Source organism: Neomonachus schauinslandi, chromosome 3 (genome assembly GCF_002201575.2).
Source record: "Neomonachus schauinslandi chromosome 3, ASM220157v2, whole genome shotgun sequence".
NCBI lineage: Eukaryota > Metazoa > Chordata > Mammalia > Carnivora > Phocidae > Neomonachus > Neomonachus schauinslandi.
In genome coordinates, this window is record NC_058405.1 from 169,493,828 (window position 1) to 169,510,377 (window position 16,550).

Here is a 16,550-nt window from a genome sequence, read left to right on the forward strand (position 1 = left end):
TTAATTCCAGATCAAATAGCAAAAGCATTAATACCATGTAAAGAAAAGAGTTTAAAGACCTGGCACTAATGGAAACTGGAAAACAGATTACAAAACTAGCTTATAGATGACACCATTTTCCTTAAGTATTTTCATTTTGTACATAAATGAACATTTTATTTTATATACTACTATACTTTCTATATAATTTCATTTTGAGATAGCAAATTTTATCCGTCTTTTTTTATTTCCTAGGCCCATATACCTAAGGGTGTGTGTGTGTAAGTGTGGTACCCATGGAACAGCATAAAGTAGGAATGAATAATGGACAAAAGAGATGGGTATTTATCTCTTGAATTGAAATATACCATCTATGTCTCTAATACATGGGAACCTACTTCTGCTCGTTAAAACCACCTTTTAAGAAGTAAAATAATTTGTAATGCTTACCCACAAACTTTTGTGGAGTGGAGCTTTTACGTTTTCCCATATTCCCTGTGAGCTTCTCTATGACAGCAGGTCTCTCAAAAGGCACCAGAGAAATATTGTTGTCCATGATAGGCTCTTGTTCCTTACAATCTTCCATAGGAGGTACTATGCAAAACCATACAAAAAATGCAATCTGATAATTTCTTCAACATTTTAAAAGATACAAAGCTGGATGTGCCACCTTGATATGTGTTAAACATTAGTATGCTTGAATAAAAGTAGAAAGAATAATCTTTAGTGTTAAAGTACTCTCTCTAATTTTACACACACAAACACACACACACACACACGATTTGTTTTTATCCAAGTCACTCTCAGATCAATGACATAAACTGTTGGTCACTATTGGTGGCAAACATGTTGATCTTGTTTCTCATCTTACTCCTCTGAAAGTGTTTTTAACATTGATTAAAATCAATACCACTTTTAGACTGCACTATTTTCAAGGCTTTTGGACTTTCTTTTTCTAAAACAATTTAAGTCAACTTGTTTTGCAGGAAAGCTTAAACAGACACACGGAATAACAGCATGATATTTAACCAGTTTTTTTTTCACCCGTGTATTTTCCTGTAGCAGATTTTCTACTGATGAGCGGAGTGAGCTGTTAGCCCTATTGGCAGTAGATAAATACCTGCACAAAGCAGCCTTCATGAAGGAGTTCCAATTCTGAACATGTCTACACATAATAAACTGTGGCCGCTTTATGATTGCAATTTATTTTAAAAAGAGTTCTTCAGGATAAAAAATTCCATTTCATAACTGGCATATTTGCTCACTAAACTACTGCTCTAATTCACTTGACATAAACTCTCCAAAGCTGCTCCCTCTTCATCCCATTTGTCTAAATTGCTGTGGGCTAACAGATTAGCTCAGAGATACTGACATTAGATATGGACATTCACAGTACAGACAAAGAACTTATCAAAGTTGTTTTTGAGTAAAAATAATGTCCAAGGATGTTTATGGATACGGTAACATCTGAGGCAGATGAGATCAATGACTGAAGCCAATGTTCACAGGAAAGACCATAACTTGTTCGTGATTATCACTGCTTTCTCTAAATTGTACCTGTGCCAGTCCTGTTTGGGAACCTAAAGGTGTCATATCTTAGGCTATCTTGTTCCGCATATACTGTAAAATGATGTATTATGCTCCTTTCATTTGTAAAGGATAGTTCCACTGTGTGAAACACAATACATTCTCATTTATAAGGGCGGACACTAAAATAAAATGAGAAAGCAGGAGATGAAAGTTAAGAACATCCAGTGCACAATTCAGGTGACCTACTTAATAACCAATACAGGTTGCTGATTTTGAAGAAATGAAAAATGGCAACAGAAAAATGTTTTCCTAATTTGGACATGTTTAAAGAAATTGATATTCAATCTAAGTTTTGAGTTAACCTCGTCCTGTACAGTCCAGTGGATGGGCCAGAAAAATTTACTTTTCAATGTCTATAAGATATGGCTACGATTGACAAGAGATGCCGTAATCACTGGATTTTAATTTGGAAGGAAGTTAGGAGTTTCAGAAACAAGGAAACAGGTCATTTTCTATAGCGATATACTCCATGATATCATCAAGTGGAAAAATATATATCCCAAGATGTTACATAAAACATTATGTCCTCTTTCAGCAACAACTAAAGTAAAAACATGTACTTAAAAAGAAAAGCAAAGAAAGGCTGACCAAAAAATTCAAACAAGGGTGGTCAGGAGGACGGAAGGGCAGTGGAGAATGTATGGGGTTAGGAACCATTAATTAGATACAGATTATTGTCAAAATCTTAACTTTTGTTTTGGGTGGTGGATTTATAGGCACTTACTACATTATTAAACTTAACTATAAAGCTAAAAAACAGGCCATGTATGGACTGAAGATGAAATGAAGTCACAAACCAGGATCCAAAATGAAAGAAGGGAAGAAAAAAAGGTTTGTTGTTGTAAATTTTGCTAAAAAAACAGCAAAACTGGTTAACAGGGTTTGCCCCCAAATTGAATATATTAATTAGTTTTGAAATGAGTAGTCTAAAACTTGGCAGTTTTGCTCTAAGTCTAACCTTGAATTTTCATATTTGCACACATTTAACACTCAAAACGAAACCTGGGTGTGCGAACTGTCCCACACCACATCCACCTCAATTCAGATGATTTGTCCCAAGTTCAATGAAGCTCATGTGAACTGAAAACAATGACTTTGTCAGAGCTCTGGTCTTACTTCTATTTTACATCAGCCCTTCACATATCAAATATTGATGCTGTTTTTACCGTATCAGCAATAATAACAATAATTGATATATACTATGTGCTAAGTACTATTCTAAGACTGGATTTAATAATTCATTTAATCTTTTCAATAACCCCCTCGAGATAAGTACCATCTCCATTTTACTGATGGGGCAACAAAACCCCAGAGATTCCTTGGGGTTTACATCTAGTTAGTAGGGAATATATGAGTTGAACCTAGGTGGTCTGGCTCTAGAGTCTGGGCCCTTAGTCATTATGCTACACTATTCTTTTGTAGACATAATTTGAGTGTTGACTTTGCATAAACAAGTTTGACATATTTTTAAGGTCTGCCATTGGGAAAAGATTTGATACATTTTTTCAATTACATAACTAATCCGATTTTTTTTTTTTTTTTTTTGCTTTCAAGGATCTGGGTAGAGTGATGGGCTTGAAACACAAAACAAGTTACTTCAATAATGCAACAATCACACAGAGATTTACCTAGGCTAAGAAAACACCAATAAACTAATCTTACTTGTTAGAGCAAACTTCATAACCAAATATCTTCCTTGACCTTATTTCTGATGTTATAACCAAGATAAAAATATTTATACTAGTACTATTTCATTATCTCATCACACTGCTAAATCTTAAAGACAGAAGCATCTAAGAGTGTTCCCAACATAGCTCTTTTTACCAAACAGTCCACTCAAAATTCAAAATCCAAGAAGACAGAGTCTGAGGGACCTGGATTAGGTCACATGGCCACCCTCTGGCCAAGAGAGGGCAGGCAACCTAGGCTGACAGTCCTGACATGGCTTCATGCAATGGGAAACAGTTCTCTAAAGGAAAATGGAAATTTTGTTATCAGAAGAAGGAGGGTATGTAGGACTGGCAAAAATAATGGATGTCTTCTACACTGTCATACATTTTCTCCATGTTGCCAAATATAAAAAAAAAAATTCAATTCTCTTATTTTCTTGTCAACATCCGATGGTGCCAATACTTGTTGCTTTGGCTGCTGTGAAATCACTCTTCCCATTCTCTCATTCTCCCATTCTCTGCTCTTACTCTTTTTCTTTGTTTTTTTTTTTTTTTTCCTCTTTTTCTTCCTGGTATGTTGTTGGACTCCTAGATGTCTCACTCTATAGTTACCCATATAAGTTTAGAAAATGTATTACTTCAGGCTACTGCCTATATAATGATGGCTCCCAAATAGGTACTTCCTACCCAAACCTCTCTTGAAAACTTGAGATCTATATATTCAACTTCTTCTCAGTTTCACTTGGTGGTTCAGTCTCTCACCGGTGCCTAAAAGATAATGTGTTCAAAACCTGAAATCTCCATTTCCCACCCTAAACTTTATCCTATTTTCCTAATTACCATATTCTTTTTTTAAAGATTTTTATTTATTTACTTATTTGAGACAGAGAGAATGAGAGAGAGAGAGCACATGAGAGGGGGGAGGGTCAGAGGGAGAAGCAGGTTCCCTGCCGAGCAGGGAGCCCGATGTGGGACTCGATCCAGGGACTCCAGGATCATGACCTGAGCTGAAGGCAGTCGCTTAACCAACTGAGCCACCCAGGCGCCCCCTAATTACCATATTCTTGAATGGCACCACTATCTACCTGGTCATCCATGCTAAATACCTGTGGCAAATGCTAGGTTTCTTCATTTCACCCAGTCTCTTTTCCCTTCTCTCTACCACCTCCTCCTCAGATACACACATGGAGGTACTATGTATTTTAGGTTCTACATCTGCAGTTGCTCTCAGTTTTTAACTGTATGTTTCAGACTACTAAACCCAACTTGACCAATCAGATTGTTGCAATGGTCTACTTGCTTCTGTCTTGACTCTTCTGATTGATGTCCTATATGTCTAGCAATTAAATGTTAATCCACAATTATTTTTTAGGATAAAGTATAAAATTCTTTGCTTAGCACAATTGGCCCTTGATACTCTGTTCACAGACTATTTCTCTGACCTTATTACCTTCTAATTTCTTTTGCCCTTACAAACTGTGCTCTAATTATACCAGTTACTTGTAGGTCCTTAACTCACCATGCTCTTTAGGCTTCTACATCTTCATACATGCTGTTCTCTCTGCATAAAAGACTTCCATTTATTTAGCTGGCCATCTTGCCTTTCAAAATTCCACTCAAATGTAACTTTCCCCAGAAATTTCTCTTGGACACCCAGAATCTGATTTGGACATCTATCCTCTATGCCCCTATAAAGCATGTCAGACAGTGTTCTGTTAGTTTACTGGTCTATATCTTCCAGTAGTTGGTAAGCAACCTTAGGGTAGGAATTGCATTTTATTTGTGTCTCTCATACCTTTTATGATGTGAAACAAATATAATATTCAATGTATTTTTACTGAATGACTTCATGAAGGAAATAATGTTACCCAAGGGAAATAAGCTGAAGAAGTTTACTAGAATTTACAGATTCTTAACTCTGTTCCCTAACTTGCAATAAAGAACTTCCCTTTCTCAAATAATTCAAAGCATAAACTTAAGAATATATGTTCTTGCTTTAAAGCTAGCTATCTTTTGGTTCATGCTTTCATTTTTGTCTTCCGGCAAGGGGGAAAAAGCTAATTACATACTTTAGCGTTTAAAGTTTTTTCTTCAAGCTAAACAGACTTGAAAAATGAGCATAAAGATGATTTTCAAATAAGATAATCTGCCATAAAATCCATTATTATTATCTTTACTTCCAAAACTACAAGTCATGAATTTTCTCCTTTTCCCTCAAACTCAAAAACTTTTTAGTCTACCTCCTAAAATATGTCTTAAATGCTTCATCCTGTTCTCCTCTCCTGTTACTGCCTTCTCATCTTTTCCTTGGCATTCTCACTTCCAGTCTCTCCCACCTCAGTCAGGCATCTCTCCTATGTTCTTCATTGGTGACATTTTTCTTTGTAAGACACAAATCGGATTGCCCCAGTGGAATTCAAACACTGGATTAGCATACAAGGCTCCATTTTTGCATTACAACCAATTATGTCAGTCTCATTTCCTACCACTTCTTTAATTCCAACTATGTTCAATGTCCAGGAACCTGTTAATGTTATTTTATACCTCCAAGTGTCAGCCTTTGGCAACTGCTCTGCCTGGAACGTACATTCTCTGTGAATCTAATTTGTACGATTTTTCTCAACCTCATGTACGAATCAAGCACTGCATGTAAGAAGGTTTTCTTGATTTCTGGAGACAGAGTTAGGTCAGCTCTGCATTTTGCTCCTGGAGAAGTGTGCATACATCTTTATTACAGCATTTGCTTCATTATATTCATCTTTCTATAAAGTACCTATTTCCTACCATACTATAAATGTAAGAAAGAAATTGTGTCCATTTATCTTTATATTCCCAGAATGTTGTGTGGGAAATTGGCACATAGCAAGCCCTCAATAAATGTTTCCTGAATGAAGTGAAAGAATGCCTCTTTGACCTCAGACATTCCCCTCCCTAGAAGAGTCAACATGGGGAAGAACATGTTTTAGGAAAGAGAGGCTAGGAGACATAACTATGTCAGATAGGAACAAAACAAAACAAAAAAAGAAAAATTAATTTCAAAGGGATAATGGCAACCACAATGATGGAAACCCCCACGCCTACCACTAAAAGAAAATATAAAAAAGAAAAGACAAGATATAGCGGGATAGTAAGAGAGAGAAGGATATAAATATGAATTTCACTGTGGCTGTCTTTAAAAGGAGACACGTGCCAAGCTATGTATGTAAGACAAGGTTAATGGTGAACTCTAGGAGCATTTTGCCAGTATGTTTTTCCTCTTATGGCATTTATCAATTCTTACCCCATATACCCAATTCTTCATTAAGAATGTTAACAGAAGAAAAAGGAGATTAAGGATACTCTCAAATTATTATTACAAATCCCCAGAAGAAGTACAGCACGAAATGATATTAATATAAACTTATGTGGTTAAAACTATATCCAATATTGAAGAACAAATATTTGGGTCTATAAAGGATACCAAAACCTATCTCCTCCTCTCACACTCCCCATACACTTGTCTTTGGCTTTGTCCCCTGCTCTACCCAGTACCTGAGTATCTTCCTCACTTTCCCCATTCTGTTCCAGTTTTAGAGCAACCTATAAAGGGCTTTTGATTATTAAGGGCTAAGCAATCTGGGAAATGAGGGTTGATGCTATGGTTGTTTAGAAGTCTTTTCCCCCCAGAATACACCTGCTTAATTTTTCGTCAGCACTTATTCTATAACTGATTAATTTGCCAACACATAGTTAAATGTTGACTATTTATATACACTTTACATAAAGTCTTTTAGAAGAGACTCTATTTCTTATTCAGATGTGTGTGCAACACACTTTCCATTGAGTTTTTTTATGACACTCAGTTGAAAAGGAATTAATTAATAATCCAGTCAAATGTCAAAACGGCAAGGAGAGAACATTATATGGAAAAAACAGTAGTAGTACCACAATATGTCTTTAGAAAATTTTGGCATGCCCTCAAGCCTCCACCAGTTACCCTGCCTCAAGCCACCTCTAAAAACAACAATTTAAACAGAAACGGCAAATGAAACCTCAAATGCCTAAGTTAATGCTGGTCAGTAACATAACTCTATAGGGCATGGAACATTTAACATTTCTTAATATTTAATGCCCTGAAATGTAACAGTGAGAAGAACTATTTATTGGGTATTTACTGCACATCCAGTCACATTTAGTTCTCGTCCCGAGTCTGTGACACAGACTCCACACAGCCAGGCCAGGTTAGCTGGACTCCTAGACCCACCATTTTACATTCCCTGCTCTGGATCCTATGCTACCTTCATAAGCCCAGGTAATGCAAGCTTGCAATATCAAATTTACTATGACATAAAACACAGGTTTTCAAAAATGTTAGTTAATAATAATATAAAAACAAAGGACTCATTCACAATAACAAGTAGAATTAAATAATTCTTTAGATTATATAAACTACCCTCAAGAAGAAATGCTTTAATTATTCAGGGTAACAAAATAAATATTTTAAATTAAATTCCCAACTCAACAACAACAAATAATCACTTGCTGTCCTATAAACACAGTTCTACAGTATGTACTACATAAAACAAAACAAAACCCACAAATAATCCTTGAGCTGTCTATAAGTTGTTAAATAGATATTTATATTTTGAAAATGACTACAGCATTCTCCAGTTATATTATCTGATACTGGCTAAATCTTTTTAAAATAAAAGATATAAATGAAACAGTAAGTTAAGATTTTTGTATGTACTTATATGACTGATAAAATTAATCGGTATAAAAATATAATTAATAGGACAAGACAGATGCTCCAAATCTCAAGAACTAAAATTCATAACTTTCCTTCGTAAGGCTGATTATCAACATTAATTTTTCAGTAATGTTATTAGTTGATAAACCTTAGAAACTACCTTCCTACCTGCTATTGTATATTGCAGAGATGAGGATGTTTTGCTTGGGTTTTGATTTTTGTGGAGGGAAGTGGTGCCTAATTTTAGTCTAGATTGTCCCCTACACTTGTAGAAAGCAAAATGAGTAATTTCCAAGATAAATTACAAAACAGATTAGAGAAATTTCCAATTATATCAATTCTATCACTTATCACTTCCCTAAGAGAAATGAAAATACACAGCCAGCTCTTTTAGGAACTCTATAGACTTTCCTAGAACCATTTCTGACTACTTGGTGCAGCCAATGAAAGAGAAGAGCAAATACTCTCTTCCTTTGGTGTATTCAAAGCTGGCTGTCATTATTATCTTAATTCAAACGTATGTTATCAGAAATAAATCTGGGAGTTTCACAAAAACTCGGTACAGCTTGTCTGCCAAGGGCCCCAAAGCTCAACTCACTTCAAGTGCTTCGGAAGATAATCCCATGCAAAGTTAATGTGATCTAAAATTGTTTTAAGAAGAGTAAGATTTGGGCGCCTGGGTGGCTCAGTCGGTTAAGCGACCGCCTTCGGCTCAGGTCATGGTCCCAGGGTCCCGGGATCGAGTCCCGCGTCGGGCTCCCTGCTCGGCGGGGCGTCTTCTTCTCCCTCTGGCCCTCCTCCCTCTCCTGCTCTCTCTCTCTCATTCTCTCTGGCTCAAATAAATAAATAAAATTTAAAAAAAAAAAAAAGAAGAGTAAGATTTTATCTTCACGCTCCAGGGTAGAGCGAGAGAACCATTCAACCCCTAAGGAACTACAAAGGCAGTGAGGGGGGATGCGGGCGGTGAATGCCGATTCTACCCACCGTGGTGACTCATGGCCTGCCCGGCAGCCTCCATGCTGACATTCTGCAGATAGTTGTGGCAGCGCTCCTTGTGCTCCTCCAATGAACTGCGCTGCTTGTAGCTTCGTCCACAGTAGTTGCACTTGTGAGGTTTACCCACTGCGGAGAGAACTCAAGATCAGTGTGCCGTCAGTCTCCTCCAAAGCAAAATTAACATCTGACTTTTGATAGTGTGGAGGGAAGCATTTATATGTTTTTCAGACTCAAATCTCTTCCTCCTCCACACTCTGCTTTAGGCAAGAAAAGCTAATAAATTTCTACCACGACTAAAAGACGGCTAGAAGATAAGGCAAGATCGTACCTTTGGTGTTAGGGGAAATACTGAATCAAATTCATGGTCTGACTGTATCCTAGATCATGAGGGGCTGATGATCAGTCTTCAAATTATGTGACTCGTAACACTAACATTTGCTCTTACATAATTCTCTCAGCTTTGACTCATTCAAAAGACAAATCGGGAGTGTCCTAGATACATGGTGAGAATTTTTTTAATTTATTTTTTGGGGGGATAAGGACAGAGAATTTTTACTGAAGAAAACTAAAATGCAACAAATGGAATGTCATTATTTAATGAAAACATTATTCACGGTACGGTCGGTACCAAGGACACTAAAAAGAACTCAAGTGATGAGAAAAAGTACAGATAAAAGCAGAGTTTCTCTTTTCTTTCCACCTTGGTAATAGCTATTCACACATGCAAAACTTTGCAGCAGATAAGTGTATTCTCCCACATAAGCACTGTTCTTATATTACCAAGAATTAACCTACTAGGTGCTTTGAGTCAGGATTATTAACAATAACCACTGAAGTCCTAACCTATTTAGTTATACGATGATAGTAACATTTTCTTCTTCTTCTTCTTCTTTTTTTTTTTCTAATGCATTTCACAGTCAGGAAATGAATTATTTCCTAGTAGCCAGAGAACCGTATCTCAGTATACCAGGTAAAATACTTTGATGCTCACATTAAAAAAAAACAACAAAAAAAAAACACTTCAAAAGAAGCAAAACACACTTCTGGAAAGAGACATGCTTTACTGTATGACAATTCACAAGGATATCACAGAGCACTTTGATTCTTGGTTTTGAATGAATACCGAAAAAACATAAAACACCAGCTGGTCTGTGCCAAAGCCCTCGGTAGTGAAGTGCAGTGTGAATCAGGTCAGTGGCCCTCGTCGGACGTAGGAATCACTTTGTTTTGCCCACAGGACAAACAGACCACTCTTTTTTATAGTCAAAGATAGTATCCCTAACTCCAGTCACCTTACAAGACCATGCTGTGACACTGGTCACAAGTGCAATTAAAATACTGTAACAAGGCAAGGTATTCAGAGCTGCATAGAAATTTCACTATACTGATTAAAAACAAAAACCAGAAAAATAAAAACCCACCAAATTTTTAAATTGTATTTGAGGTGCACATAAACCCCATTATTTCATGATCATAATTTTTGTAAATAGTTTTAAATAAAAGCTATCTAAAGCAGGATTAGTCATTTCTAAAAACACAAAGCAAATGAAGTTCTATTTTTCAGAACCAAGAATTTTTATATATTGAACCAAGGTATCTCTGTATATTGCAAAGAATCTTTATCACTGAGAACATTAAAAATGACAAGAACATAGGGCGCCTGGGTGGCTCAGATGGTTAAGCGTCTGCCTTCGGCTCAGGTCATGATCTCAGGGTCCTGGGATCGAGTCCCGCATCGGGCTCCCTGCTAGGCGGGGAGCCTGCTTCTCCCTCTGCCTCTGCGTCTCTCTCTCTCTCTCTCTGACTCTCATGAATAAATAAATAAAATATTTTTTAAAAAAATGACAAGAACATACTTTTAGTCAAAAACTTTTCACGTAAATAGTGTAAATATATTTACATATAATTGCATTTTAAGATATGGGGTTACATATTACAAAAAGCTTTTGTTTGCTATCACTATTACTTAATTTTGGGGTTTTTTAGTGTTGTTTCTTTAGAAATAAATGAATTTGCACTAAACAAGTCTACTAACTAGTACTGATTAAGCACATACACTGTGCTTAAGAGCCCACCGTCAACTAGTTTCGTCTCTGTCTTCCCCCTTTATCGGTCCTGTTACACTGTGTCCTAGGATACCTGTTATACTATGAACATATCATCCTATACTTTCTTCCCCTTATTTATATAAACCTTATACCTTCTGAACGTCATTTAAACATAGTTCCTTTCCACTCCCCTTGGCTCACAGCCCTCAATAAATTTCTAACTCACCCACCAAAGAAGAAAAGACAGTATACTTTTTACTGTTTTCGAAACTCATTTTTTTTTTACTAACCTCATTTTTGAAATCTATCCTTTCTGTTTTACTTCAGCTTCTCCCATTTGACATCTGTTTTAAAACATCACTCTTTCCTCTTCATCCCAATTTGAGCAAATTGTTCTAGAAGTATAACCTCAATTTCCCCAAAATCTTGATCTGTGTTCCACTACAGCAATCCACATGCTGGGCAACATATGTTGGACTTTGATATCCTGTAACTGTTTTATCTCCAAGACATTTACTTTGGAAATGCTCCATTTTATCCTTCTGCCTCTCTCATCTAATACATATTTGTTAAAAACCTACTGTGTACCAACAACACAGTGATGAGGCTGGAATATAAAGTAGAGAACAAATTCTCACGGTGCCTATCCTCAAGCAACTGACTGGTGAGGCAGACAGGCATTTAACAAATATACAAGCAATATATTACAAATTGTGGTAGATTCTATAGAGCAAAAGAATGTTGTGTTAGCCTAACACGGAGAACCTAATTTAGTTTGAGAAGGTTGGACAGGAAGGTCTGCCCGAGGTAGGAACACTTCTGATAATTGAAGGAAAAGTTAAGTTAATCAGATAATGGGGGGGGGGGTAGAGTGGAGGAGAGGCAGTGTTTCAGGATTTCCGGGAACTGCCATCATCCTTTTATTTGTTTTCATGTACTTAGCTCCTTCAAAGTCTAGATCATGCCCTTACTACTCTTTTGAAAATGATTTTCAAACATCAACAACAATCCCTGCCAGATCCAAGGCTCTACTAGCCCCACAAGACCACTTCCTGTCAGTTATTTGATATTTCTTAAAAATCAAGATCACGAAAATATTGTTTACATTTACTCCCTATATACGATAAGTTTATTTGTGTGATATTTATAAACCATCCATTAACATGTGTAACACATTATTTTGCATTCATTTTTATAAATTTTATTACATTCTCACCATCTGAAACGTCTTCATTCTGATATTACTGAGACATTTTTATAAAGTCATCAATAGCCTCTGAATCACTAAATCCAGCGGATTTGATTCTAAATCTTCCTAATTTCTTGGCCACTTTCAAACTTTCATTTGCCTTGAATCACTTGTTTTAGCTTCTGGGATCAAATTCTATGATCCCCCTCACTGGCTTCTCAACCTCTTCCTACCTGGCAAATAGATACGTAACTTCTGATTTTCTTCTCACTATAATAGTCTCCCCCTGTTCCCTCTAGATTAAGCCCTCATATCTGCGCTGTCCCAGATCTGGGCTGTGAAATGTCCAGATCAGGCCTGGGATAGGTTCCCATGTTCGTAAGCTGCTACTGGTCATTTAAACCTTTTTAGAATGATCTTGGTGAACCCAAAGATGGAGTTTTCTCCTCTGTGCTCTCACAGTACTCTGTCCATAGTCTGTTGATGCATTACTTATGATAATTTCACTGTGATAATCCGTATGATATCTATTCATCTCCCTAATTCCAAAAAAATGAGCTTGTCCTAAGAACAGAGGTCATGTTTTACTCAATTTTGAATGGATTGTGCTATGGTAGTTATTAAACATAGGAGATACTCAATACGTATTTGCTGAGTGACTGCACTTCAAACTCATACTTTCAAATGCCTTTTGAGTACTGCCTTATGCATATTCCTCTGAAATCTAAAATTCAACATATCCAAAATTATCTTCCTCCACAAGACTACTTCTTTATTCTGACTGTTCTTTTGTGCCACTGTTACCACTGTTTTAATAATCCAGACTCGCAACAGGCAGCTCCTTTTGTTGCCCCCTTACCTCTTTTTCCACATCCAAGTAATTGCTAAATACTATAGACTGAACTCCTTCAATGTTTCTCAAGTTTATCCTTCCCTTTCAATCCCACAACCAATATGCATGTTCAGTTCTTCATTATCACTAGCCTGGGCTAGCATAATAGACTTCAAACCAGGTGTTCTCTCATATAATTATTTAGTCCCCTCCTTAAAAACCTTTACTGACTCTTAATTTCTATCGAACAAAGTCCAAATCCCTTTACCTGGCATCCAGTACCCTACACTAACTGGTCCCAAAGCATACATCCCATCTTCTACCCCAGGATCCGGCCAAAATCACCATGAGCTTTTACACTTGAGTCTTAGTTCTTTCTGGAATGGCTTCATACAACTTGGGTTTCTTGAAATCCATTCATTCTTCCATTCCCAAATTCCCTAGCCTTCCATCTAAAAGTGATCTTTCCCATGAAAGAATCATAACCATATTGGCTCCACACCTAGGAAACATAACATTCTATCTTGTATTTGTGGCTATGTATACATTCATTTTGATCTCCCATGTTAGACTGTGACCTTCTTGAGAAACTGGAGCAATGTCTTATATATCTTTGTAACCTGCAATAAGTTTAGTATGGTGATTTGTTCACAGAAAGAATAGGTCGGGTTTTCATTAATAACATCATTTCCTATCTCTTTAAATATTTTTCTCTCACTGATTTTCCTTAAATTTCACTAAATTTCCAATTTTCAAAGCAATACATCTGTATAAAAATATGAAAATTCACCAAAAATTATTCATAATTACACAATTTAGAAATAACTATCTTTAACATTTTTATCCTCTTGTATTTTTTATGTACATGCAAAGACATATTTTGTTATGAAATTGTCACTTTATACACTGTATTTATACTCTGCTTATTTTACTGAATATGTCTTGAACATTTCCCTATGTTATAATATTTTTGTTGCTGAAGTTAGAGGACAAATTTTTCCTGGATAATAGAATTATGATAATGTTGAATTATTTAGTTTGCTTAGCATCCCTAGTCCTTTTCTTATTTAATAATTATTTCTCTTTTTACTATAGTTATATATGCCCAAACCTGAGAAAATCAAGTAGTCCTAGAGGGCATTTAATGAAATACACAGTCTCCCCTGCTCCCCTCACCCCCAATCTAATCATAATCTAGTTTTCTGTCCTCTTTTTGGAATTTCTATTAGTTTGATGTTAGAACTTCTGGACTGATTCTTTAAATTTCTTATCTTTTTCCCCTCATACTGATTGTCCTTTTACTCTTTTGACTTTAAAAAACTTCATCTTTTTCTTTGAATCTTTCTGCTAAATGTTTTCTGGTTATCACGCATTTTAATTTCTAAGAGCTCTTTCCTGTTTTTTTGTTCTTTTTTTTAATAGAATTCTGTTTTTATTTGTGCCCAAAACTTACCTCTCTGAGCCTTTTTTCTTTTTAAATTTTCTTCCCTCTTTATATTTTCTCTTTTCTCTGAGATTTTTTCTTTTTATATTGTTCCCTGTACTGGAGGACTTTCTTAAATGTCTGGTCCCTGAATATTTATTTTTCATTCATATTGAACAGTGAGGTACTAAAAAGCCAACTGGAAGTTCAAGAAACATAGGTGAAGTTTGTGAACTACTGCAGAGTGATCTCTTTATTGTTAGACCCCCATGTCTTCTCTTTCAATTTCCTTAGAGAAGATGCCTCTAATTTCCAATCCCAAGGGTGACAGAAGCTGCAATGTCTGTATTTTAGAAGGCAAGGAATGGGGCCACAAATTTAAATGTTCAATTGCGTTTTTTTACATAATCTCCTTGCTTGAAATCCTTTGTTGCCCCCCCACCCCCCACTCTCCTTTCCCTGGAGTCCCTAAGCCTGAACGTTTCCAATTCAATTTCTCCAATGCCTCCAAGCATTTATTTTCCTGTAATTACAGGGGGAGGGGGAGGAGGAGGATTTCGTTGGCTGGCTGTACTGTGTGAGAGTAGCTCTGTGGTCTAACAATTTTGTATGCGGATTTTGAAATACCTTTATATTTAGTCCAAAGCTCCATCCCTGACTTCAACGGTCCTGTTTCTTCCAATTTTCAGGATCCACTAAAGGTTTCAGTCTTGTCTTACTGTCTCTTACTTGTTAATCCACTCATTAGTTTAGGTTGTTTCTAGTTTATGGCTCTTAGGAATAAGCTTCTACCAACACTTGCAGGCAAGTCTTTTTTAAAATATGGATATCCAATTGTTCTAGCTCCATTTAGAGAAAATATTATCTTTCCTCCTTAAATTATCTTAGTACCTTTGTTCAAAATCAATTGATCATGTATTGTGAGTATATTTTTGGATTCTCTGTTCTATTCCATTGATCTCTGTGTCTATCTATCCACAAACTAAAAGAATAGATACTACTAACAGAGTTAGTCTTCAAATTAGGTAGTGTGAGTCACATACCTTTGTATTTTCTTTTCTTTCTTTCTTTTTTTTTTTTTTTTAAAGAGAAGGAGAGGGGGCAGGACAAGCAGAGGGAGAGGGAGAATCTTAGGCGGCTCCACACCCAGCGTGGAGCCTGACATGGAACTCGATCTCATCAGCCTGAGGTCATGACCTGAGCTGAAATCAAGAGTCAGATGCTTAACTGACTCAACCACCCAGATGCCCCATGCTTTTTCAAAATTATTTTGGCTGTTTTAGATCTTCTGTATTTCCAAACAAATTTTGTAACCAGTTTGTTAATTTCTACAAAAAAGCCTGCTGGGATATTGATTGGGATTGTATTAAACCGATAGTTTTAATTTCTGGAGAATTAACATTTTAACAGTATTGAATCATTTAAACCAATCTTACCATTTATTTAGGTCTTTAATTTCTCTCAGCAATATTTTTTTTATATTTTTCTTGTATAAAATTACATAAATCTATCTCTATGTAACTCATGTATTTTGGATGCTATAATAAATGATGTTGCTTTCTAAATTTCAGTTTCCAGTTGTCCATTGTGAGCACATAGAAATAAGTTTGATTTCTTTATATTGATGTTGCTTCTTATAATCTTAATGAAATCACTCATTAGTTTTAATTTTTGGGGGGTCAATTCCTTGCTTTTTCTGTATAGGTGATTATATCATCTAAAACCAAATATAGTCATACTTATTCCAATGCAATTCATATGTCTTTTATTTCTTTCTGTTGCCATACTGCATTGACAAAACACCTAGTACAATGCTGAATATAAGTGGAGAGATCTGTTCTTGCCTTGTTCCTATTCTAACAGGTAAACTTTCATTCATTTATTAATAGTATAATGTTAGCTCAAAGTTTTCCAAAAATGGCTTTTACCATATTGGGGAAGTTCTTTCTGTTCTATTTCCGAGAATTTTTTTTATCATGAATAAACGCTGAATTATGTCAAATGCTTTTTCTGCGTCTTTGAAGATATATATATATATATTTTTTTTTCCCTTTCTTTCTCTCTCTCTCATTTTTTCTTTTTGGTCTCTTAATA

The 16,550-nt window shown here is 35.9% G+C and overlaps 1 protein-coding gene across 3 annotated transcripts in view; it reads right to left on the reverse strand.

Moving 5' to 3' along the window:
* IKZF2 (IKAROS family zinc finger 2) overlaps nt 1–16,550 on the reverse strand; it is a 141,571-nt gene that overhangs the window by 6,318 nt on the left and 118,703 nt on the right. For 2 of the 3 annotated variants that reach the window (XM_021702901.2, XM_021702902.2), the window contains exons 5-6: nt 8,953–9,090; nt 430–573 (exon numbers count right to left, since the gene is read on the reverse strand). In XM_021702901.2, coding sequence (XP_021558576.1) covers nt 430–573; nt 8,953–9,090 — 282 coding nt within the window. The remainder of the gene's footprint in view (nt 1–429; nt 574–8,952; nt 9,091–16,550) is intronic. The other variant, XM_044913395.1, reaches the window with a different exon arrangement.